At 42.6% G+C, this 26,277-nt stretch overlaps 1 protein-coding gene across 1 annotated transcript in view; it reads left to right on the forward strand.

Moving 5' to 3' along the window:
- Nucleotides 1-26,277, forward strand: part of LOC126295328 (adenylate cyclase type 6) — a 2,630,635-nt gene that overhangs the window by 278,923 nt on the left and 2,325,435 nt on the right. The window contains exon 2 of the mRNA XM_049987795.1: nt 2,871-3,505. Coding sequence (XP_049843752.1) covers nt 3,380-3,505 — 126 coding nt within the window. The 5' untranslated portion in view covers nt 2,871-3,379. The remainder of the gene's footprint in view (nt 1-2,870; nt 3,506-26,277) is intronic.

Below are 26,277 nucleotides of genomic sequence, written 5' to 3' on the forward strand. Positions count from 1 at the left end.
GTATGTACAATTTTTCTAAGGGGACGTTTCATATGAGGTGGCGGTGGCGTTACCAATATAAGAACCTAAACAGCCTACTTACAAATGGACGAGAAATTCTTCAGTAACAAAAACTTGTAACATCTGTAACACTAACCGCGTCCTCTCAGAAGCTCATTCCTCGCTCGGCTGCCGCTCTGAGCACAAACAAGGGGGTGGGGGACACTGACCTTCAATGCGGCACTGCAAAAAACTTTACTCGCCTCGAAGTTGAGAGACCCAAGAGGGTGTCTCAAATTACTACCAGGTCCCATAATCTCACCTTCTCCTCTATAGCATATAGGATATTACATTTGTACATACGCAGTCACAAAATGTAGAATGAATAGCCACACAGAATTATCGAAATCACAATCGATAACCGATTTACTGATGATTTAACGATTAACCGCTACATATCAGACATAGTCGGTGTCTAAGAAACCAGAGCCAATTAAGGAAAACCGTTTTCACATTCAGCATACCAGATATATCCAGTATACATTCAGATATCCCGGGCAACAAGAATTTGTTTTGTAGAGCTGTGAAATTTGTACTACATAGTTTCTAAAGTAGCCTATGTTCTTCCTCAGTATTCAGATCTATTCCCTTACAAAATTTTGTCGGCTCAGCTGTGTAGAGGTGAAAACGCAACAGAAATACACACTTCCTTATTTATAATATTAGTGTGGATAAGAAGACAAATGGCGAAGTTTGACGCTAACCGTTTTTAAAAATTGTCCTCCAGTTCATTAACAAATTTAATACTTTAAAAAAATTTCATCTGATTATCCTACGAGGGTAACGCCAAAAGTAAGGTATCCTATTCTTTTATAAGTACATAGAGCTGTTTATTTCTACAACGGTTTACATCAGTTTACAGCTTGAACATTTAGCTGTTTTTAGACATAATCACCATTTCTGTCGATGCATTTTTGTTGACGCTGTGGCAGTTTTTGTATGCCTATGTCATACCAGCTCGCCGCCATGCTGTTCAGAAAGTTATGAACCTCTTCTTTCACCTCGTCGTCGCAGCTGAATCGCTGGGACCACAATTGACGCTGACAGGTACTGTAAGACTCTGAAAAATCTCAAACGGGCAATTCAGAACCGGAGAAGAGGAATGGTGTACACATTCTCCATGACAACGCTCGCCCGCACATCGCTCGGCAAACCGTTGCTCTCCTGCAAGTTTCAGTGGAGCATAATCACCCACACACCCTATAGTCCTGACTTGGTGCCCAGTGACTATCACCTGTTCCCTAGGTTAAAAGAACATCTGGCCGGAAAGCGATTCAGCTACGACGACAAGGTGAAAGAAGAGGTTCGTAACTTTCTGGACAGTGTGGCAGAGGGCTGGTATGACATGGGCATACAGAGACTGCTACAGAGACTACAGAAATGCACCGACAGAAATGGTGATTATGTCGAAAAATAGCTAAACGTTCAAGCTGTAAACTGATGTAAACCATTGTAGAAATAAAGAGGTATATGTATTTATAAAAGTAGGGGACCTTACTTTTGGGATTACCCTCGTATGTTGGGATGACCCTTGTGTCTTGATGAACTGCAGATGTTTGACGCTGTGTTGATGAAATTAGATTCTGTGTGTCTGAACTGTTTTATAGTTACCCACCTTGGTAAATGAGCAATGGTCTTGCCGCAATGGATACACCGGTTCCCTTGAGATCACCGAAATTAAGCGCTGTCGGGAGTGGTCAGCACTTGGATGGGTGACCATCCAGGCCGTCATGCGCTGTTGCCATTTTTCGGGGTGCACTCGGCCTCGTGATGCCAATTGAGGAGCTACTCGACCGATTAGTAGCGGCTTCTGTCAAGAATACAATCATAACGACGCCCCTCCTATCCGTATCCTCCCCTGAGGTTGACACGGCGGTCGGATGGTCCCGGTAAGCCACTCTTGGCCTGACGACGGAGTGCATTTTATTTTACCTCGGTAAATCCATGTATTGACACAACTGCTTCTGGGTTGGGAGGGACGCCATCCCCAGATGGAATCCGCCCAGCAAATTAATGACGAGGAGTCAGTGTGTGGGCGAGCCTGTATGTGGCTTTTAAGCAGTTTCCCCATTCCACAAGGTGAACACCGAGTTCGTTGTTTTGTTCGGCCTCAGGTACACGCTACGTAAATATTAGAACAGTTCCTCTCACTTGTACACAGAATCTACTCTATACACAGATAGACTGGCTACACTGTCTCTGTCTTCGAGAGTGTATAGGAGACCGTTGGCCTGAGCTGTGCAGTCTCAGTAAACACTTAACCAGCACAGCAGCTTATAGTTAAACTACTCTCCTAAATTTTTAATCTTGTGCTTGTTCTTCCTCTTTCTTCAAGTGTTAGGCATTTGCCTGTTATGTCTACTTGCTCAGTGCCTCTATTTTACGTGACAACTCCAACTCTTTTGGTCTATCGACTGATCTTTTCTGTGCTATTGGACAATTCACCACCATTTTAATCATCTGTTCTTCTTACATACTCTCTTCATTTATTTCTATGTTCCTTCATCTATTGATTCATGCTTTTGAAGCCGGGTTGTGTCCAATTATTGCATGCCTTATACTATCAGTTAGTTTATAGCAATCTGCTCTTCTAAAAAACATCATTTCCTCAGATTATATTTTACGTCCATTTTCAGCTGCTATTGTCCAAGTCTCATTACCATAAAGTATAAACATCCATCTCATTGTTCTGTGGAACTTTATTTGGGTTTACTTAATTCAGTGTTCAGTACATTGTCACTTTTATTCTTAGTATGTCCATTTCTTTTGTAACTGAACCGATATTTATTCTTGTTGTGCTGATATTTTCTCGTCTGATTTTTCTGTTCCAGATTTCGCTGTTGACGACCCTGGTGTTAGTGTATAGCCTGTGGAACTGGATGAGTAACATACAGGAGACAGACAAAATCTTTGTCTTAGTAGATGCAAAACCAGTGGAAGGTTAAAAGTGATAAGCCAGTCTTGAATATCAGAAAATAATAAATCAGTCAGATTGAAAGCTTTCAGCCACTATTTCCTTCATAATGGCATCTGTTCACTGTCGTGAAATTTGTACTGTGCGCGTACAGAGCAGTGTGTGTAAGTTTCAATGTATAATGTAACCCGTCGTCACGTTGTGCTCGAGTGATCTGGGATTACCGGCCTTGTTATACAATACGTGAGCCCATAGTTCTCGCCACAGACTATCACCCGAATTATTTAACTTTTTTTTTTTTTGAAGTGCTGTGATCATTAGATTAGACAGTGATTGTTGTGGTCATTAGTGCGTGTCGAAGTTTCGCGAAGTAAGGCGCCAGCGATGTTACACAGCCAGGAGTCGTCCAGCAGCTCACGATAAAGAATGTCTCTGGTGCCGCAGCGTACACCGCCATCTGGCGGCGGCGCGACGGAGTCGCCGCCTACCAGCCGCGAGTGGAAGCAGAGGTTCAGCTTCCGGGCGTCCGGCAGGAGGGCCACCATAGACGAGGTGAGTCATAACACGTTCGTTTGTGTGGACATCCTCCGCAGCAAGCATATAAATACTGCCTTTTCCTGCTGCTATTTATTTTATTTAATCCATACGCGTTTCGCCTTCTACTGTTTTAAGGCATCATCAGTGGGATCTATAATGATACAGTTTTGTTATAGTTCAATTCTTTTATCTTGGCGGTTCGCGCATGCCCGCCCAGACGCGGGAGATTGCTGCGTTGCCAGTTGTACGCGCCAAGAGAAGCAGCGCCATAGTATAGTATAGTCCGCAAACTTACGTTTAGGGGGGAGCGCGCAGTTTATGAAGTACCACGGCCGCATTAAACCTTTCGCTGCTACAGAGACGTGCTCCCCGCATTCCACGCTGTGCGCGATTTTGTCATTGCACTGCTCGCCTGTGCAGACACATGGTGTTCCGACTGCTTTGACACACTTTATCATTCGATTTCACAAAAACTATTGGGCCCAAAATTTTGATTTTTACGCATCTTCTTGACTGATACCTTCCATCCATAAATGACTTAATTTTGTTTCGATGTTCAACACAGTTCTTGTGCAGCATTAGATGTAGTAAACGATTCAATTACATTCAAACGAATACAATACACTTCGGTATTGTTTTTAAAATAAAGAAAATGTTTAGCACCTATCACAGTTTGGACTTAGAAGCCATACACTTTAACCGTTACGCTACCGCAGCTCATCATTCGGTACAGCTCCCAGAGGACTTTAAAATATCACGCAAAATACCGACAAACACTGTTGGTATGATTATGAATTACTCACGTTTCGTCGAAGTGCAATAGGAAATAAACAATTACCGCTGTTCTTTATTGCGAAAAAGCAGTTAGTGAGAATGATACAAACACCTTTCCTTGCTATCGCCTGATTTAGGAGGTTTATTGCTTGTTTGGTTTAATTAATGAATAGAATATGAAGGTATTGGTATAAAGAATGCTTGTTCCGAACTTTTTGTAAAAGGAAGTCTGTTATCAAGACATTGCTTTTGTTCAGTTACTTTATTTATGACTGAACGTTTCTAAAACTGAAGATACTCGTCCGTGCTCTACACTGCAGACGAGTTCTGGCAACGTCGTTCTCTGTTCATTGGCTGACTGTGTTCTGTGACGCCAGATGCGCAGAACGAACCTAAACTCGGCCGCCGTCATAAATGACGCGCACTTTAGTTATAGATTATCAAACAGTTGACTTGGCGTTTTTTTTGTAAAAATGTAATTACTTACGATTTGCTGACCTGCGTTTCCTCACATCAGGTCTGGAGGCGCACTACCACTTCTATCACTGTTCCATATTCACCTCTTCGTGTTTTCGCCATCCACACACTGCTCAGCATGTTTGTCACTCTTTCTTGTGATGGACTATCATTCTTCTGTCACTCGATACAGCTATTTCGTCGTACACTTCTTTTCACAGCGTAAATATTGCGACTGCATTACGTGCTTTTCGTCTTTGGTATGTTTACCTATGTGTCGCCAACATAACGAAGTATGAGCCCTTTGTCACTGATTTCCTCCTTTTTATTTCTTCTCTAGAGGTCCCGTTCTATGTCATTAAAATCCCGATGCAGAGAAAGGATTTCACTTATTCTGTCGATTCCTAATTTAACGCAAAGGCGTTTTCCATGTCTGAGTCAAATTTTTAAATTCAATAGGTTGTGCTACATGCCTTTTGGATTTTAGATACATGAAAAAATGGCGAACCTCTAGAAGTAATATATATATATATATATATATATATATATATATATATATATATATATATATATATATACACGGACAGTTCCTTTTGCTGCGTGCCTTGCTGCCCAAACTTCCCTCATTCGCTCGCTGTGTTTCTGTTTCCGGTTCTCTGTCCATGCTTCATGCCGGCTTCGTTTCTTCGATTTCATTTTGGTTGCCTTTTTCGTTGCCCATATTTCTTTCATCTTCTGGCTGTGTTCTTGTTTGCGTTCTTCGGTCTAATTTGCGCCTGTTCGTTTGTCAGCGTGTATCTCATGTAGTTAACATTTCTTAATGATGTTTCAGAATTCTGTTCTGTCATTTATTGTGTGTGGTGCGATGTTGAGTTGGTTCAAGAGGTTTTTTCACCTCTGCCACGCATCTGTCATTTCTAGTGGTCGCCCAGCCAAAGATCTGGTCTGTGTGATGCCATTCTGCATAGGTGTCCACGGAATTGCAGTCTGATTTTTCTAATCTATTCTGTGATTCTCTCCGTATGTTTGTATAGTTCCTCTGTAGGTTTCTTGATGCATATTCCATTGTTGCTAGTTGCGCCAAATATTTTCCTAAGTATTTTCCATTCTATTTTTTCTAGTTGTCTGATACGTGTATGCCTAGGATTAGTGTGGTCTCTGCTGCATACAGTGCCTCGGGGAACACCACCGTGTCGTAGTGGCGTAATTTGGCTTTTTTTGAGACAGAATTCTTGTTGTAATGATTCCACACTACTTTGTATGCCTTGTCCAGTTTAGTTTTTCTCTCTTCGTTTGAGTCTCTGTTATGTCCGCTCATTAGTTGTGTCTCACCGAGGTATTTGAAGTTTTCCTTTTTGTAAATCGTGCCGTACTTTATTTACAGGGAGGAGAGTTTCTTTGTGCTCATAAACTGTCTCTTTTCGTAGGAGATCTGTAGTCCAGTTTTGGAAGCGATTTCATGTAGTTTTCCAGTAGCGTCTTTTGTTTCGTTTATACCTTTCTTGACAATCGCCAAATCGTCAGGCATTTAATCTGTTGGTTTCCTAAGCTTATCCCCTGTTGTGATGTTTCCCATTCTTTTATTGCCTTATCTAACACTAGATTGAAAAGAAGAGGTGAGACGTCATCGCCTTGTCGGACACCTGTGCGAATTTCAAAGGCCTCTGATAGTTCCCCACAGAACTTTACTTTGGAAATCCTGTTGGTCAAGGTTTGCTCTATGATAGTACGTGTTTTGTTATCTACTTTGTATTCAGCTAGAATTTTCAAGAAAGTTTTCCGGTCGGTAGAGCCGTACGTCTTTTTGAAGTCGCCAAACGTAATGATCAAATTCTGTTTGCGTTGTAAAACCATTTTCAGGTTCCAAATTTGTTTCGCACAAGACCGCTCTTTACGGAAGCCTGCTTGGTATTCCCCAATCAAGTGGTCGGTCTGGCATTCTAGTCTGTTCAGTAAAGCTTTAGAGAGGATCTTGTATGTGACCGGTAGCAGGGATATTCCTCTGTAGTTGTTCAGGTCAGTCTTGTCACCTTTTGTGGAGTGGGTGTATTAGGGCAGTTCTCCAGCCGTCAGGAATTTTCATGGTCTCCAAGATATCTTCCAAGATCCTGTGGGTGTCTTTGGTGAGTTCTGCGTCTTGTAACTTCCAGATTTCCGCGATGATGCCGTCTTCTCCTGGTGCTCTACGATTCTTCTAAACTAAAATTCTATGTACCGACTTGACAGAAAATCCTAGGAAGTTCTGGTCTTACGTTAAATCAGCAACTGGCTCGAAACAGCATATCCAGACACACCGGGATGATGATGGCATTGAAACAGAGGATGACACGAGTAAAGCTGAAACACTAAACACCTTTTTACAAAGCTGTTTCACAGAGGAAGACCGCACTGCAGTTCCTTCTCTAAATCCTCGCACAAACGAAAAAATGGCTGACATCGAAATAAGTGTCCAAGGAATAGAAAAGCAACTGGAATCACTCAACAGAGGAAAGTCCACTGGACCTGACGGAATACCAATTCGATTCTACACAGAGTACGCGAAAGAACTTGGCCCCCTTCTAACATCCGTGTACCGCAAGTCTCTAGAGGAAGGGAAGGTTCCAACTGATCGGAAAAGAGCACAGTTAGTCCCAGCCTTCAAGAAGGGTCGTCGAGCAGATGCGCAAAACTATAGACCTATATCTCTGACGTCAAATTTTTGTAGAATTTTAGAACATGTTTCGTGCTCGCGTATCATGTCATTTGTGGAAACCCAGAATTTACTATGTAGGCGTCAACATGGATTCCGGAAACAGCGATAGTGTGAGACCCAACTCGCTTTATTTATTCATGAGACCCAGAAAATATTAGATACAGGCTTCCAGGTAGATATCATTTTCCTTGACTTCCGGAAGGCGTTCGCTACAGTTTCGCACTGTCGCCTGATAAACAAAGGAAGAGACTACGGAGTATCAGACCAGCTGTGTGGCTGACTGAAGTTTTTAGCAAACAGAGCACAGCATGTTGTTCTCAATGGAGAGACGTCTACAGACATTAGAATAGATTCTGGCGTGCCACAGGGGAGTGTTATGGGACCATTGCTTTTCACAATATATATAAATGACCAAATAGATAGTATCAGAAGTTCCATGCGGCGTTTCGCGGATGATGCTGTAGTATACAGAGAAGTTGCAGCATTAGAAAATTGTAGCGAAATGCAGGAAGATCTGCAGCGGATAGGCACTTGGTGCAGGGAGTGGCAACTGACCCTTAACACAGACAAATGTAATGTATTGCGAATACATAGAAAGAAGGATCCTTTATTGTATGATTATATGATAACAGAACAAACACTGGTAGCAGTTACTTCTGTAAAATATCTGGGAGTATGGGAGTATGCGTACGGAACGATTTGAAGTGGAATGATCATATAAAATTAATTGTTGGTTAGGCGGGTACCAGGTTGAGATTCATTGAGAGAGTCCTTAGAAACGGTGGCTTACAAAACACTCGTTCGACCTATACTTGAGTATTGCTCATCAGTGTGGGATCCGTACCAGATCGGGTTGACGAAGGAGATAGAGAAGATCCAAAGAAGAGCGGCGCGTTTCGTCACGGGGTTATTTTGTAACCGTGATAGCGTTACGGAGATGTTTAACAAACTCAAATGGCAGACTCAGCAAGAGAGGCGCTCTGTATCGCGGTGTAGCTTGCTCGCCAGGTTTCGAGAGGGTGCATCCTTGGATGAGGTATCGAATATATTGCCTCCCCCTACTTGTACCTCCCGAGCAGATGACGAATGTAAAATTAGAGAGATTCGAGCGCGCACGGAGGCTTTCCGGCAGTCGTTCTTCCCGCGAACCGTACGCGACTGGAACAGAAAAGGGAGGTAATGACAGTGGCACGTAAAGTGCCCTCCGCCACACACCGTTGGGTGGCTTGCGGAGTATAAATGTAGATGTAGATGTTCTTCAGTTACTTGATTATTTCTTTAACTTCTTCTAGAGTTGGAGGTTCGCTATCTGGATTGGACGTGCTCATTTCTGTAATCAGTTCTTCCATAGGGGGGTCAGTGTTGAGTTTTGTTGTTGTTGTTGTTGTGGTCTTCAGTCCTGACACTGGTTTGATGCAGCTTTCCATGATATTCTATCCTGTGCAAGCTTCTTCATCTCCCAGTTGTTACTGCAACCTACGTCCTTCTGAATCTGCTTAGTGTGTTCATCTCTTGGTCAGCCTCTACGATTTTTACCCTCCACACTGCCCTCCAGTACTAAATTGGTGATCCCTTGATGCCTCAGAACATGTCCTACCAACCGGTCCCTCCTTGTCAAGTTGTGCCACAAACTCCTCTCCTTTCCCATTATATACAATACCTCCTCATTAGCATTCTTCTGTAGCACCACATTTCGAAAGCTTCTATTCTCTTCTTGTCCAAACTATTTATCGTCCATGTTTCACTTCCATACATGGCTACACTCCATACAAATACTTTCAGAAACGACTTCCTGACACTTAAATCTATTCTCGACGTTAACAAATTTCTCTTCTTCTGAAACGCTTTCCTTGCCATTGCCAGTCTACATTTTATATCCTCTCTACTTCGATCATCATCAGTTATTTTGCTCCCCAAATAGCAAAAATCCTTTACGACTTTAAGTGTTTCATTTCATAATCGAACTCCCTCAGCATCACCCGAATTAATTCGACTACATTCCACTATCCTAGTTTTGGTGTTCACCTTATATCCTACTTTCAAGACACTGTCCATTCCGTTCAGCTGCTTTTCCTGGTCCTTTGCTGTCTGTGACAGATCTACAATGTCATCGGTGAAGGTCAAAGTTTTTATTTCTCCTCCATGGATTTTAATACCGACTCCGAATATTTCTTTTGTTTCCTTTACTTCTTGCTCAATACACAGATTGAATAGCATTGGGCAGGAGCTACAACCCTGTCTCACTCCCTCCCCAACCACTGCTTCTCTTTCGTGTTCCGCGACTTTTATAACTGCCATCTGGTTTCTGTTCAAATTTTAAATAGCCTTTCGCTCCCTGTATTTTACCCCTGCCACCTTCAGAATTTGAAAGACAGTATTCCAGTCAACATTATCAAAAGCTTTCTCTAAGTCTACAAATGCTAGAAACGTAGGTTTGCCTTTCCTTAATCTTTCTTCTAAGATAAGTTGTAAGGTCAGTATTGCCTCACGTGTTCCAGTATTTCTGCGGAATCCAAAAACCTATATATACACCGGTACTACATGGTTTCTCATTTTGTACCACCTTCCAGTTTATTGTGGGTACTCACATTTTCATATGACTAGTAATTAAAATTAAAAAGACTTTACTTTCAATACAAAATTATGATTGAGTATTTGTTTACTAAGTTCCAATTTCTTAATAAATATGCAGTTGAAGCAAATGTTTAAGTTCAAAATGGTTCAAATGGCTCTGAGCACTATGGGACTCAACATCTTAGGTCATCAGTCCCCTAGACCTTAGAACTACTTAAATCTAACTAACCTAAGGACATCACACAACACCCAGCCATCACGAGGCAGAGAAAATCCCTGACCCCGCCGGGAATCGAACCCGGGAACCTGGGCGCGGGAAGCGAGAACGCTACCGCACGACCAAAATGTTTAAGTACCTTTGATGCTAAGATAACGATTCATTTACAATATTCAGCTAACCGTGAATGCGTCAACAAGGTAGAAATGTCTTGTACTTAAAGAGCGTTCGGAAATTTCTTGTCGTCGGAGGCAGTTTCTTCCATATTTTTCAAAGATTGGGTCGCGCTGTGTGAGGAAGAAAGTTGAAGACAGGGTGTCTTTAATGTCCCCTTGTAACTGTCGAAGCAATAATTACGTGCCATTGATCAACGTGAAAATTGTGTCTATATTGACATTGTTGCTAGCTGTTAGCGCCGTCGTAGTTTCGTAATGCAAGTCGGTGCTTCAGTGGCTTTGATGAAACACTGAAGCAGTTACGTTTGTCAATGAAGCAGCGAAACGTCGTGACAACTTATTTTTATGTAACTTGTAGTCTGTAAGTATCGAAGTTACTACGTCACTTAGTCCAAGAACAAATTAACAGTAGAGTATGAAGATACGTAGGGTCTTTGATGAATTACAATAGAAATAGAGGTGTTTTCAGAATTGATGGAATGAAAGTGAAGTAAAACACACAATTTTTGGTTCTTACATTAAACGAAGATAGACAGTTGTTTTTGTCACTTGTATTCGATTTAGGTTTATTGCCATTGATTTATATTCTTCTTATCGTTTATAAATGTGAGACATCGTGTGTCCCTGTTATGTTAAACGTGAATTAGTTAATGAAAGCTTAATATTGTACTTCTGCACCTCTTGGTTTGCTCGATCGTTTGCTCTGAATGCGGGGATGGAAGTTTCCGCTTAGCTTACATCTTGCTCTAAGGGAATGTAGTACTGCATCTTTTTCTTTTCGTGGATAACTATGTGGACTCAATTCTTGCAGCCGAGATGTGGATTAAATTCAAAATTATCGGCAGGCATTGAGAGACTTATATGGAATAAATCAATGGAGGATGGTACTGATATGTCATGGTACATAAAACAGGACAGAACACTGTTGAAGAAGCAACGAGAAATGTAGGCCAAATTTAAAAGAGCACAAAGTACCCTTTACTGGTGATGTGTTACTGAAGTCGGAATTAACTCTGAATAACGACAGCTGTGAGTTGATTCGCGTGAGTACGAAACGAATTCTATTAACTTTCGGTCACATGACAAATCACACGGATCTAAAGGCTGTAAATAAAAAAGAATACCTGCAAATAACGGTAAAGAACAACTTAAATTTGGACGATCACATAGATAGTATTGTGAGGAAGGAAGAGGGCATTTTATTGATGAAGAGGCAAAATATCTACTAGAGAAGCTTGACTACACGATGTCTGTTGGACCTCTGCTAGAATATTGCTGTGCGGTATGGGATCCTTAACAGATACGACTGATGCAGGACATCGAATAAGTCCAATGGAGGACAGCTCGTTTCGTATTATCGCCAAATAAAGGCGAATGTGTCACGGATATTATAAGCGTGCTGAGGTGGCAATCATTGAAACGGCGGTATTTTTTGTTGCGGGAGATATTTGCATGAAATTTCAACAGCGATCTTCTCCTCCGAATGCGAAAATATGCCACATGCACAGGAGGAAATGATCTTCATAACAAAATAAGAGAAATCAGAGCTTGCACGAAAGGATTTAAGTGTTTTATTTTCCCCGTGCGATATTCGAAAGTGGAACATTAGAGATATAGCCTGAAGGTGTTTCGAAGAATTCTCTGCTAGATACATATGTGCGAACTGCAGAGTAGTCATGTAGATGGAGTTGGAGATCTATATAATGTGCATATTTTCCAAAAAAACATGTACAACATCCTTTAAGTAATATCAAACGTCAAATCAATGTCGAACACGAAAACTCGACATGAGTCACAAACAATTATCAGAGTTTCATGTTTTCCTAGGATTTCGCGCTTCTGCAATGTAAACTAGTGATGATAGGAGCGGATGCCCTGGTGAAACATAACATTATGGCCACCTGCGTGATAGCTTGTTTGTCAATCTTTGGAACGAAACATTTCACGGATTCTGCATATCAGGGATCCAACAGTTGGTTGGTAGGTCTATGGAGGTATGTGGTAGTATATGTCTATATACAAGAAGTGTCATTTGGGTAAATAAGGGGCTGCTTTTTGCGTACGGGGTGATGGCACCCGATAGCAACCCCGATGGGTTCCATAGAACATACGTGACGCGAATATGTGCTCGAAAACACTTGTCCATGTACCAGCATTGTGCTCTTAAGACAGGGATGCCTCAAATCACCATCTGTCCCACTTTACAGAGCAGACAAGCATAAGAAACCCCACATTCTGTGGAGAGTCGTGGACGTCCAGCGCCTAGTGGTAGTTTCACAGTCCTCCTACCTCTTTCCGTAGATTCTCACGACAGTAGCACGTGTACATTCGAGCAGCTTCTCCATTTTCGAGATACTCGTTGACAGCCTCTGAGTAATAATAATCTGCCGTTCGTCAGAGGTGCTTATCTCAATGGATTTCCCCATCTGCAGTCCGTATCTTGGCTAGGATGTGATACCTGGTAATTAATGAAGGCAGGAGAGGGTTAGGACTGTGAACGTGGCCCAAATCAATTACTATTGGTTGGCTTTGCAGTTTCACTCATTTATTTTAATAAATAATTTTTGAAAACAAGTCAATGTGGTCGCAATAGGACAACCACAATCACGGCTGAAGGACTTTAACGCCAAATCGGTAATTATAAAAAAAAATTAACAAATATACTGCCAAATGGCGAATGGCGGCATACCAAAAGTTAATTATAAAAAAAAAGCAGCAGATGAGGAGACAGGTGAGACAAATGATGGTAACTTAATAATACAATAATACGAGGGTCAGTCAAAAAGTAATGCCTCCTATTTTTTTTTCTACGTTTAATTGTCAGGAAATTTAAATGCAATTACATAGGTTGAAAACCACAACATTGAGGATCATTTTGTCATTTTTCAATGTAATCTCCGCCCATCTCTACAGTTTTGGTCCATCTTTGAACAAGGGCATGTATCCCAGCACGGTAAAAATCACAGCTCTGCTTCCTAAGCCATTGACGCACGGATGTTTTGACGGCCTCCTCATCTTCAAAATGAATCCCACGATGAGCTTCTTTTAGTGACCCGAACAGATGGAAGTCTGATGGTGCCAGGTCAGGGCTGTATGGGGGATGAGGCAAAACTTCCCATCCAATTTTGACAATCTCGTCAGAGGTGTGACGACTGGTGTGTGGTCTTGCATTGTCATGCAAAAGAAGAACATCTGCCATTGATTTTGTTGGGCGAACTCGCTGAAGACGTGCTTTAAGTTTTTTGAGGGTTGTGACGTATTGAACAGAATTTATTGTGCATCCCTGCTCCAAAAAATCAACCAGAATCACACCCTCTGTATCCCAGAAAACTGTTGCCATAACTTTCCCTGCCGATCGCACAGTTTTGAATTTTTTCTTCCTCGGCGAGCTTGTGTGACGACACTCCATTGACTGCCTCTTTGATTCGGGTTCAAAAAAATGCACCCATGTTTCGTCCCCGGTCACAATTTTTTTCAGAAACTCATCTCCCTCCAAATGGAAGCGCTGCAAGTGTTGGGAGGCTATTGTTTTCCTTGCCTCTTTATTCTGATCGGTTAACATTCTTGGAACCCACCGTGCACAAACTTTTGAGTACCCCAATTGTTTAATAATCGTGATCACACTGTCTTTACTAAGAGAAATAATGCGACACACTTCATCTGCAGTCACCCGACAGTCACCACGAATGATGTCATCAACTTGCTGAATGTTGTGTGGAGTCACTGCACTCACCGGCCTGCCGCTCCGCTTTTCGTCAGTCAACGGTGTTTGCCCTTCAGCTTCCTTACAACGACGAACCCATCGTCTAACAGTGCTGACATCCACTGTCACAACACCATACACCTTCTTCAGTCTTTCATGAATGCGTATGGGCGTTTCACCTTCTGCATTCAAGAATTCAATCACACAACGCTGTCTCAAACGAACATCGATGTCGGCCATCTTACAAACTTCTGCTGTGCTGCCACCTGTTGACACAGAAAGTTACTACTGCAGTGGATTGCAGAAGAAGGTTTGAGGAATGGCGCCAAATTCAAATTTTTCACTTAACTTAATTTTTTTAAGTAGAAAAAAAATGGGAGGCATTACTTTTTGACCGACCCTCGTAAAATAAAACACAAGGGCTGCAGGAATCAACCAACCTCTGAGTAGGTGTGAGCCGTGGTACAATTTGCTGTTTTGAAAAGCGCGCCGCAGCGCGTAGCGTAAAGCAGTCGCCCTCCGTTTCTGGCGGTGGCGCCGCTGTGGCAGTCGCAGCTTTGGTGTCTCCCTCTGGAGGGAAAGGGGAAAGGTTGCAGGTTGCCTGCTCACGGGCATTTAAGGGGCGCTGTGAGCTCGCCAGTCTGTCAGTCTGGGTCAGTCTCTCTACTCCGCCAGTAAAGAGAACTCAGTGAGTAGTCGCCCAGTGGGGGTTGAGTTCCTGCATCTGAGTCTGCGCGTTAGGCCGTCAGTCTGCTCGAGTTGCTCACGAAACGATGATTGGCGGTTGGATCGATCGGTTGGTCGGTCGCGCACTGAGACACGAGATGACTTGTCCGCCTTGAGCGTCGGCGCGTGTGAGGTCGCCACGTGAGTCCTGTGGGCCGCGCCCTATAGCGAGGGGTAGTGAACGAGAGCAGCAGGAGTCAACCCACGACAGCGGTCTGGCCGGCGCGAGCTGCGACGGCGTGAGGCGGGAGGTTACCTGTTACGAGTATATAAAGACAAAGCAGAAGGAGACACATATGCTGATTTACCAAAGTCCTTATCTGCTAGTTCAGATATATGGTATGTGCGAAAAGCAATAATGTCTCTGTCCACAAAACTTTCAAGTCCTGGAACATTAGGTACTCCTGTACCTCCTCGAACAATGGCTACAGTAAACCATCCGTTGCCATGACCAAAAGAACCATTTATATCTAAACTAAAGTTCAGTCTGCAAATACAGAAAACAGCAGGACCATCCAGCAGGGCTTGAGCAGCGACAGACTTAACTGGAATACGATTCTTCTTGTCTCCAGCCGTTGTAGCAAATTCGATGTTCTCAATGGTCTTATAGACTTTACGGGAAATTACGGGACGATGACAGATTTTTTGCACACGTTCTGTTTAGCGACGAAGCGTCATTCACCAACAGCGGTAACGTAAACCGCCATAATATGCACTATTGGGCAACGGAAAATCCACGATGGTTGCGACAAGTGGAACATCAGAGACCTTGGCGGGTTAATGTATGGTGCGGCATTATGGGAGGAAGGATAAATGGCCCCCATTTTGCCGAGGGCAATGTATGCTGATTTCCTACGTAATGTTCTATCGATGTTACTACAAGATGTTTCACTGCATGACAGAATGGCGATGTACTTCCAACATGATGGATGTCCGGCACATAGCTCGCGTGCGGTTGAAGCGGCATTGAATAGCATATTTCGTGACAGGTGGATTGGTCGTCGAAGCACCGCACCGTTTCTCACAAGTTCACCGGATCTGACGTCCCCGGATTTCTTTCTGTGGGAAAAGTTGAAGGATATTTGCTATCGTGATGCACCGACAACGCCTGAGAACATGCGTCAGCGCATTGTCAATGCATGTGCGAACATTACGGAAGGCGAACTACTCGCTGTTGAGAGGAATGTCGTTACACGTATTGCCAAATGCACTGAGGTTGACGGACATCATTTTCAGCATTCATTGTATTAATGTGGTATTTACAGGTAATCACGCTGTAACAGCATGCGTTCTTAGAAATGATAAGTTCACAGAGGTACATGTATCACATTGGAACAACCGAAATAAAATGTTCTGTATTTTAATTTAAAAAACCTACCTGTTACCAACTGTTCGTGTAAAATTGTGAGCCATATGTTTCTGGCTATTACAGCGCCATGTATCACAAAGCGAAAAAAGTGGTGCAACTAAAACATTCATATTTCTTTACGCACTACACGAATATGTAATAAAAAAGGGGTTTCTATTTTTAAAAAACGCAGTTGATCTAGCGGGCCAACCATAATGCCATCTGGTTTCCCCCCTTCAAGCTAGACGTAGTAGTACTTTTTCATTTGACGATTATTTCGTGAGATATTTGGCCCGGTCATGATCAATTGACCACCCTATATGTGCGAGGGTTGAAACGTTAATAGTGGCAACTATTTATTTACAGCTAGTACAAAATAGATACGTGTTTCAAAGTTTTACCGACCTTCAAAGTAGTCACCAGCAGTGCGTATAACCCGTTGCCAGCGATGTGGAAGTCTTACGATACTCTTACCTGTGCGAGCTGTGTTGACAGTTGGAGCGGCGCGGTCTGTTTCCCGACGAGTTTGTAGCAGTTCTGAAGCGAATGCCGTGAAGTGTGTCTTTCAGCGTGTCATCTTCTTGCATTCATACTCTGTGTTTTGAGTGTAGCAGAACGATTAGAAAACTCCGAAACATACTCCACCTGAAAACCCTTAAAAGAAGAGGAAGACTTCTTATATTTCCCACTGTTGCAAGAAATTAATCTGCCTTGCTTGCTGTACAAAAATTTGCAGAAATATTCCAAAAAGGAAATCAAAATTGAAAAGTGTAAAAATGTAGTTTTTATTTATTTTTTAGTTTTGTGTGGGTATTTATTATGTGTTTTGTTATTACGTGTGTAATACACAATAGAAACGTAGCAAAAAGTAAAATTCGGGGCGCAGGGTATTTCAGTTTCTATAGGTTTAGTATTATCATGTAATGTTACAGTCATTTTGTACAATTTTTTACATAAATGCATTTTATTTGTAAAAATAAACTTTAAATGTATTTGATTTTTTTCCCTAAGGTATTAATGTAAAATTTTACATAACAATCCTAATTGACTCACTGACATTCCTGAATGCAGTTCTTACGACAATTTACACGTAGCGGTGTGTCAGACCGCACCTGGGACCGTGTATGACAGAACACCTGCGAAGCTAAGGGTTAAAGAGACAAGTTGATGTGCACATTAAACAGTTTGTAGAAGCTAATGACCTTTCAAGTTTTTAATGTCCTCGACATATTAAATATATTCGTGGATTATAAGTAACATTGTATTATACACTGAAGAGCAGAAGAAGCCCGTACACCTGCCTAATATCTACATCTACATCCATACTCCCCAAGCCACCTGATGGTGTGTGGCGGAGGGTACTTCTATATCCGTTCTCCCTTCTATTCCAGTCTCGTATTCTTCGTGGAAAGAAGAATTGTCGGTATGCCTTTGTGTGGGCTCCGATTTTATCCTCATGGTCTCTTCGCGAGATATACGTAGGAGGTTGAGGTATGTTCTCGAAACTTCAACAAACGTCCGTACCGAACTACTGAGCGTCTCTCCTGCAGAGTCTTCCACTGGAGTTTATCTGTCATCTCCGTAACGCTTTCGTGATTACTAAATGAGAAAATATAAAAATGCAGTAAATGAAGCAGGCAAAAAGGAATACAAACATCTCAAAAATGAGATCGACAGGAAGTGCAAAATGGCTAAGCAGGGATGGCTAGAGGACAAATGTAAGGATGTAGAAGCTTATCTCACTAGGGGTAAGATAGATACTGCCTACAGGAAAATTAAAGAGACCTTTGGAGAGAAGAGAACCACGTGTATGAATATCAAGAGCTCAGATGGCAATCCAGTTCTAAGCAAAGAAGGGAAGGCAGAAAGGTGGAAGGAGTATATAGAAGGTTTATACAAGGGCGATGTACTTGAGGACAATATTATGGAAATGGAAGAGGATGTAGAAGAAGACGAAATGGGAGGTAAGATACTGCGCGAAGAGTTTGACAGAGCACTGAAAGACCTGAGTCGAAACAAGGCCCCCGGAGTAGACAACATTCCATTAGAACTACTGACGGCCTTGGGAGAGCCAGTCATGACAAAACTCTACCAGCTGGTGAGCAAGATGTATGAGACAGGTGAAATACCCTCAGACTTCAAGAAGAAAATAATAATTCCAATCCCAAAGAAAGCAGGTGCTGACAGATGTGAAAATTACCGAACTATCAGTTTAATAAGTCACAGCTGCAAAATACTAACTCGCATTCTTTACAGACGAATGGAAAAACTGGTAGATGCGGACCTCGGGGAGGATCAGTTTCGATTCCGTAGAAATGTTGGAACACGTGAGGCAATACTGACCTTACGACTTATCTTAGAAGAAAGATTAAGAAAAGGCAAACCTACGTTTCTAGCATTTGTAGACTTAGAGAAAGCTTTTGACAATGTTGACTGGAATACTCTCTTTCAAATTCTGAAGGTGGCAGGGGTAAAATACAGGGAGCGAAAGGGTATTTACAATTTGTACAGAAACCAGATGGCAGTTATAAGAGTCGAGGGGCATGAAAGGGAAGCAGTGGTTGGGAAGGGAGTGAGACAGGGTTGTAGCCTCTCCCCGATGTTATTCAATCTGTATATTGAGCAAGCAGTGAAGGAAACGAAAGAAAAATATGGAGTAGGTATTAAAATTCATGGAGAAGAAATAAAAACTTTGAGGTTCGCCCCTGACATTGTAATTCTGTCAGAGACGGCAAAGGACTTGGAAGAGCAGTTGAACGGAATGGACAGTGTCTTGAAAAGAGGATATAAGATGAACATCAACAAAAGTAAAACGAGGATAATGGAATGTAGTCAAATTAAATCGGGTGATGCTGGGGGAATTAGATTATGAAATGAGACACTTAAGGTAGTAAAGGAGTTTTGCTATTTAGGAAGTAAAATAACTGATGGTGGTCGAAGTAGAGAGGATATAAAATGTAGACTGGCAATGGCAAGGAAAGCGTTTCTGAAGAAGAGAAATTTGTTAACATCGAATATTGATTTATGTATCAGGAAGTCGTTTCTGAAAGTATTTGTTTGGAGTGTAGCCATGTATGGAAGTGAAACATGGACGATAACTAGTTTGGACAAGAAGAGAATAGAAGCTTTCGAAATGTGGTGCTACAGAAGAATGCTGAAGATTAGATGGGTAGATCACGTAACTAATGAGGAGGTATTGAATAGGATTGGGGAGAAGAGAAGTTTGTGGCACAACTTGACTAGAAGAAGGGATCGGTTGGTAGGACATGTTTTGAGGCATCAAGGGATCACAAATTTAGCATTGGAGGGCAGCGTGGAGGGTAAAAATCGTAGAGGCAGACCAAGAGATGAATACACTAAGCAGATTCAGAAGGATGTAGGTTGCAGTAGGTACTGGGAGATGAAGCAGCTTGCACAGGATAGAGTAGCATGGAGAGCTGCATCAAACCAGTCTCAGGACTGAAGACAACAACAACAACAACAACAAATGATCCTGTATCTAAGCGCGCTGCTCTCCGTTGGCTCTTCTCTATCTCTTCTATCAACCCTATCTGGTACGGATCCCACACTGCTGAGCAGTATTCAAGCAGTGGGCGAACAAGCGTACTGTAACCTACTTCCTTTATTTTCGGAATGTACTTCCTTAGGATTCTTCCAATGACTGTCAGTTTGGCATCTGCTTTACCGACGGTCAACTTTATAGGATCATTCCATTTTAAATCACTCCTAATGCGTACTCGCAGATAATTTGTGGAATTAACTGCTTCCAGTTGCCGACACGGGACCCCTCTCGACAACGCAGGAGTGCCGGAACACGACGTGGCGTGGACTCGAGTAATCTCTGACGTCTTGCTGGAGGGAACTGACACCATGAATCCTGCAGGGCTGTCCATAACTATGAGGTGAAGGTCTCTTCTGAACAGCACGTTGTAAGGCATCCCAGATATGCTCAATAGTGTTCATGTCTGGGGAGTTTGGTGGACAGCACGTGTGTTTAAACTCAGAGGAATGTTCCTGCAGCCACTCTGTAGCAATTCTGCTCGTGTGAGGTGTTGCATTGTCCTACTGGAATTGTCCAAGTCCGTCGGAATGCACAATGGACGTGAATGGATGCAGGTAATCAGACAGGATGCTTACGTACGTGTCACCCGCTAGAGTCGTATCTAGACGTATCAGAGGTCCCATATCAATCCAACTACGCGCGCCCCACACCATTACAGAGCCTTCACAAACTTTAACAGGCCCCTGTTGACAAGCAAGACCCATGGATTAACTAGGTTGTCTCCATGCCCGTACACATCAATACGATCGATACAGATTGAAACTACACTCGTCCGACCAGGCTACATATTTCCAGTCAACAGTGCAATGTCGGTTTTGATGGCTCCAGGCGAGGTGTAAAGCTTTGTGTCGTGCAGTCATCAAGAGTACACGAGTGGCTCTTCGGCTTCGAAAGACCGTATTGGTGATCTTTCGTTGAATGCTTCGCACACTGACACTTGTTTATGGCCCAGCATTGACATCTGCGGCGTGACTTCTGTCACTTTTAGCGATTCTCTGCAGTCAACGTTGGTCCCGTTCTTGTAGGATCTTTTGCCGGTCGCAGCGATGTCGGATACTTGATGTTGTACGGGATTCCTGATATTCTCCGTAAACTCGTGAAATGGTCGCACAGGAAAATACTTACTTCGTCGCTACCTCGGAGATGCTGTGTCCCATCGCTCGTGCGCCGACTGTAACACCACGTTCCAAAGCTCTTAAATCGTGATAATCTGCCACTATAACAGTAGTTGCTGATGCAACAACTGCGCCAGATAATTGTCGACTTATACAGGCATTGCCGACCGCAGCGCTGTATTCTGCCTGTTCACATACCTTTGAATGCCGGCCGCAGTGACCGAGCGGCTCTAGGCGCTTCAGTTTGGAGCCCCGCGACCGCTACGGTCGCAGGTTCGCATCCTGCCTCGGGCGTGGATGTGTGTGATATCTTTAGGTTAGTTAGCTTCAAGTAGTTCTAAGTTCTATGGGACTGATGACCAAAGAAGTTAAGTCCCATGGTGCTCAGAGCCATTTAAACCATTTTTTTGTATTTGAATAATCATTCCTATACGAGCTTCTTTGGCGCTTCAGTGTTTTTTTAGAACACAGGTAATATTAAAGTTGCTGGCTGATTAAAACTGTGTGCCGGACCGAGACGAAGTCGGGGCCTTTGCCTTTCGCGGGCAAATGCTCGACCAGCTGAGCTACCCGAGCACGCTCCGTCCTCACAGCTTTAAATTCCGCCAGTACCTCGTCTCCTACCTTCCAAACGTCACAGAATCACTTGCCCGCGAAAGGCAAAGGTCCCTAGTTCGAGTCTCGGTCCGGCATGCAGTTTTAATCTGGCAGGTACTTTCATATCAGCGCATACTCCGCTGTAGAGTGAAAATTTCATTCTACAGACAAGTAATATTGTATTGGGGTTGCACATACAATATGATGTTTTTATGATCCTACAGACGCTATTTGAATGTTCTTGTTCATTGGTCGCTCTACCGATCACACGTGAATGGCGGGTGGAGTTTTCTCTTTATATCTGCCAGCATCTGCATGCCAGACAGTAATGTAGAGTGGTGGCTCTTAGCACATACACACATTAAATTTTGTGACTTAAAATGTTGCATACTTAATACTTTATGAGTAGCTGTATTGTTCCTGGCCTACTCTGTTAATTTCTGATTCACTTACTGGTCTGAAGACGGTCTTCGTATGACTGAAGCCAGTTAGCAGGAAAAATAACGTTTATGCCATGTAGACTGCTTACTTTTGGATTATGACACAAGAGCATTGTCGTTCCAGTTATGATTTCAGCCTATGTGAGAAAATGGCTTCCATCAACAAATATAGAAGAGATAAATGTGAGGAAGACGAAGGCAGTTGCTTCTAGAAGGCAGTCAAGAAACACAGAAGTAAAAATTTGTGATGAGTTAGTGCGGGGATGGGCTGACAGCCCTCCGCTGGCTGTTCGCCATTGATGTGATGGCTGCCCGCCGCTCGCCGTTCCTTCTTGTTATTTTTTTTAAATTTTTTATTCGTCTTTCATTTCCTCCCGGAAATGAGAGGTCGGGCCCTTGTAGAAATTAGTTCTTTGAGCCACGCCAGTCTCGCTGTCACTGGGGCAGATGGGGGTGGGGGCGGGAGAAACCCGATTCGGAATGGTAACTCATCTGACGGCCCGTTACTTCTGAACTGCGCAAAGTAGCAGCCACGACAACCAGAGATGAAGGGAATGACAATGTTTGGTCGCGAGTGGTTCATTTCTGTGCGGTAAACCCACGACGCAAACATCGAAGTAATTGTGAAGTGAGTGGACCGTCGTGTTTCAAACTATAGACACGCAAAAGCATTTTTTTTCTCTTTTGTAATTGCGTTTGAACAATGGTGACCACTAAACTTATTTCTCACATTACCTAATGCTGTACTTTATTATTTCATGATGATAACGTATGTGTTATTGACGGGTTTTGGTACGAAATGTGGGTGAATCTTAATGAATGAGCGATCATAATAACCTTGGACGAAGCCAGCTTAGCCGCGATTACAGTTATTTTACGGACTAGGTAAACCCCCCCATCGCGCACCCCTAAGATTTACTGATACAGTGGCCCAGTTCATAGCACGTCAAAAACTGAACACAGATCAAGCGTGAAAATAGGAGGAACTGTACTGAACCGTGAGAAAAGAAGCAAAGTAGAAGCCATGAACGTCCCAAGATCAAGATGTGCAGCCTCTAGCGCATTCGAGTGGCTATTTGGTCGCAGTGTTGGACTGCGAAGGGGGGATATCTGTGTTCAGATCCCCCCGCCATTCCTCATATCTCCTTGTCACAAATTATGAAGTTTCCGTCTCTTCATTGGCCTGCCTGTTCTTCTGTAGTGCTGGCAATTGTCATGCTATACATCTATATATATGAAAGAAACTCGTGTTAGTTACACTATTTATAACTCCAGAACGGCTCGACCTATTTGGCTGAAAATTCGTGGGGAGGTAGCTTAGAACCAGGAGACGGATATAGGATAATTTCTATCCCGTTCGACAGCCATAAAACGTGGTATACCAAAAACACATCTGACTTGCAATAACAAAACGCAAATGACAGCTGAACGTCTATGGTGAAGTATCAGTTGTTGTTGTTGTTGTTGTTGTTGTTGTTGTGGTCTTCAGTCCTGAGACTGGTTTGATGCAGCTCTCCATGCTACTCTATCCTGTGCAAGCTTCTTCATCTCCCAGTACCTACTGCAGCCTACATCCTTCTGAATCTGCTTACTGTATTCATCTCTTGGTCTCCCTCTACCATTTTTACCCTCCACGCTGCCCTCCAGTACTAATTTGGTGATCCTTTGATGCCTCAGGACATTTCCTACCAACCGATCTCTTCTTCTACTCAAGTTGTGCCACAAACTTCTCTTCTCCCCAATCCTATTCAATAACTCCTCATTAGTTATGTGATCTACCCATCTAATCTTCAGCATTCTTCTGTGGCACCACATTTCGAAAGCTTCTATTCTCTTCTTGTCCAAACTATTTATCGTCCACGTTTCACTTCCATTCATGGCTACACTCCATACAAATACTTTCAGAAACGACTTCCTGACAATTAAATCTATACTCGATGTTAACAAATTTCTCTTCTTCAGAAACGCTTTCCTTGCCATTGCCAATCTACATTTTATATCCTCTCTACTTCGACCACCATCAGTTATTTTGCTCCCCAAATAGCAAAACTCCTTTACCGCTTTAAGTGTCTCATTTCCTAATCTAATTCCCTCAGCATCACCCGACTTACTTCGACTACATTTCATTATCCTCGTTTTGCTTTCGTTGATGTTCATCTTATACCCTCCTTTCAAGACACTGTCCATTCCATTCAACTGCTCTTCCAAGTCCTTTGCTGTCTCTGACAGAATTACAATGTCATCGCCAAACCTCAAAGTTTTTATTTCTTCTGCATGGATTTTAATACCTACTCCGAATTTTTCTTTTGTTTCCTTTACTGCTTGCACAATATACAGATTGAATAAGATTGGGGATAGGCTACAACCATGTCTCACTTTCTTCCCAACCACTGCTTCCCTTTCATGCCCCTCAACTCTTATAACTGCCATCTGGTTTCTGTGCAAATTGTAAATAGCCTTTCGCTTCCTGTATTTTACCCCTGCCACCTTTAGAATTTGATAGAGAGTATTCCACTCAAAATTGTCAAATGCTTTCTCTAAGTCTACAAATACGTAGGTTTGCCCTTCCTTAATCTAGCCTCTAAGATACGTCGTAGGGTCAGTACTGCGTCACGTGTTCCAATATCTCTACGGAATCCAAACTGATGTTCTCCAAGGTCGGCTTCTACTAGTTTTTCCATTTATCTGTAAGAAATTCGCGTTAGTATTTTGCAGCCGTGACTTATTAAACTGATTGTTGGGTAACTGTCACATCTGTCAACACCTGCTCTCTTTGGGATTGGAATTATTATATTCTTCTAGGAGGCTGCGGGTATTTCGCCTGTCTCACCAGATGGTAGAGTTTTGTCAGGACTGGCTCTCTCAGGGTTATCAGAAGTTCTAATGGAATGTTGTCTATCCCGGGGCCTTGTTTCGACTCAGGTCTGTCAGTGCTCTGTCAAACTCTTCACGCAGAATCATATCTCCCATTTCATCTTCATCTACATCCTCTTCCATTTCCATAATATTGTCCTCAACTACATCGCCCTTGTATAGACCCTCTACATACTCCTTCCACCTTTCTGCTTTCCCTTCTTTGCTGAGAACCGGGTTTCCATCTGAGCTCTTGATATTCATACAAGTGGTTCTCTTTTCTCCAAAGGTCTTTAATTTTCCTGTAGGCAGTATCTATCTTACCCCTCGTGAGATAAGCCTCTACATCGTTACATTTGTCCTCTAGCCATCCCTGCTTTGCCATTTTGCATTTCCTGTCAATCTCGTTTTTGAGACGTTTGTATTCCTTTTTGCCTGCTTCATTTACTGCATTTTTATATTTCCTCCTTTCATCAATTAAATTCAATATTTATTCTGTTACCCAAGGATTTCTACTAGCCTTCATCTTTCTACCTACTTGACCCTCTGCTGCCTTCACTACTTCATCCCTCAGAGCTACCCATTCTTCTTCTACTGTATTTCTTTCCCCCATTCCTGTGAATTGTTCTCTTATGCTGCCCTGAAACTCTGTACAACCTCTGGTATAGTCAGTTTATCCAGGTCCCATCTCCTTAACTTCCTACCTTTTTGCAGTTTCTTCCGTTTTAATCTACAGAGTCCACATCTGCCCCTGGAAATGTCTTACAGTTCAAAACCTGGTTGCTAAATCTCTGTCTTACCATTATATAATCTATCTGATACCTTTTAGTATCTCCAGGGTTCTTCCATGTATACACCTTTCTTTTATGATTCTTAAACCAAGTATTAGCTATAATTAAGTTATGCTCTGTGCAAAATTCTACCAGGCGGCTTCCTCTTTCATTTCTTAGCCCCAGTCCATATTCACCTACTACGTTTCCTTCTCTCCCTTTTCCTACACTCGAATTCCAGTCACCCATGACTATTAAATTTTTGTCTCCCTTCACTACCTGAATAATTTCTTTTATCTCATCATACATTTCATCATCATCTGCAGAGCTAGTTGGCATATAAACTTGTACTACTGTAGTAGGCATGGGCTTCATGTCTATCTTGGCCACAATAATGCGTTCACTATGCTGTTTGCAGTAGCTTACCCGCACTCCTATTTTCCTATTCATTATTAAAGCTACTTCTGCATTACCCCTATTTGATTTTGTATTTATGACCCTGTATTCACCTGACCAAAAGTCTTGTTCCTCCTGCCACCGAACTTCATATATATAACTTTAACCTATCCATTTCCCTTTTTAAATTTTCTAACCTACCTGACCGATTAAGGGATCTGACATTCCACGCTCCGATCCGTAGAACGCCAGTTTTCTTTCTCCTGATAACGACGTCCTCTTGAGTAGTCCCCGCCCTGAGATCCGAATGGGGGACTATTTTACCTCCGGAATATTTTGCCCAAGATGACGCCATCATCATTAACCATACAGTAAAGCTGCATGGCCT

The sequence above is a fragment of the Schistocerca gregaria genome, chromosome 11, assembly GCF_023897955.1.
Source record: "Schistocerca gregaria isolate iqSchGreg1 chromosome 11, iqSchGreg1.2, whole genome shotgun sequence".
In the NCBI taxonomy this organism is placed as follows: domain Eukaryota; kingdom Metazoa; phylum Arthropoda; class Insecta; order Orthoptera; family Acrididae; genus Schistocerca; species Schistocerca gregaria.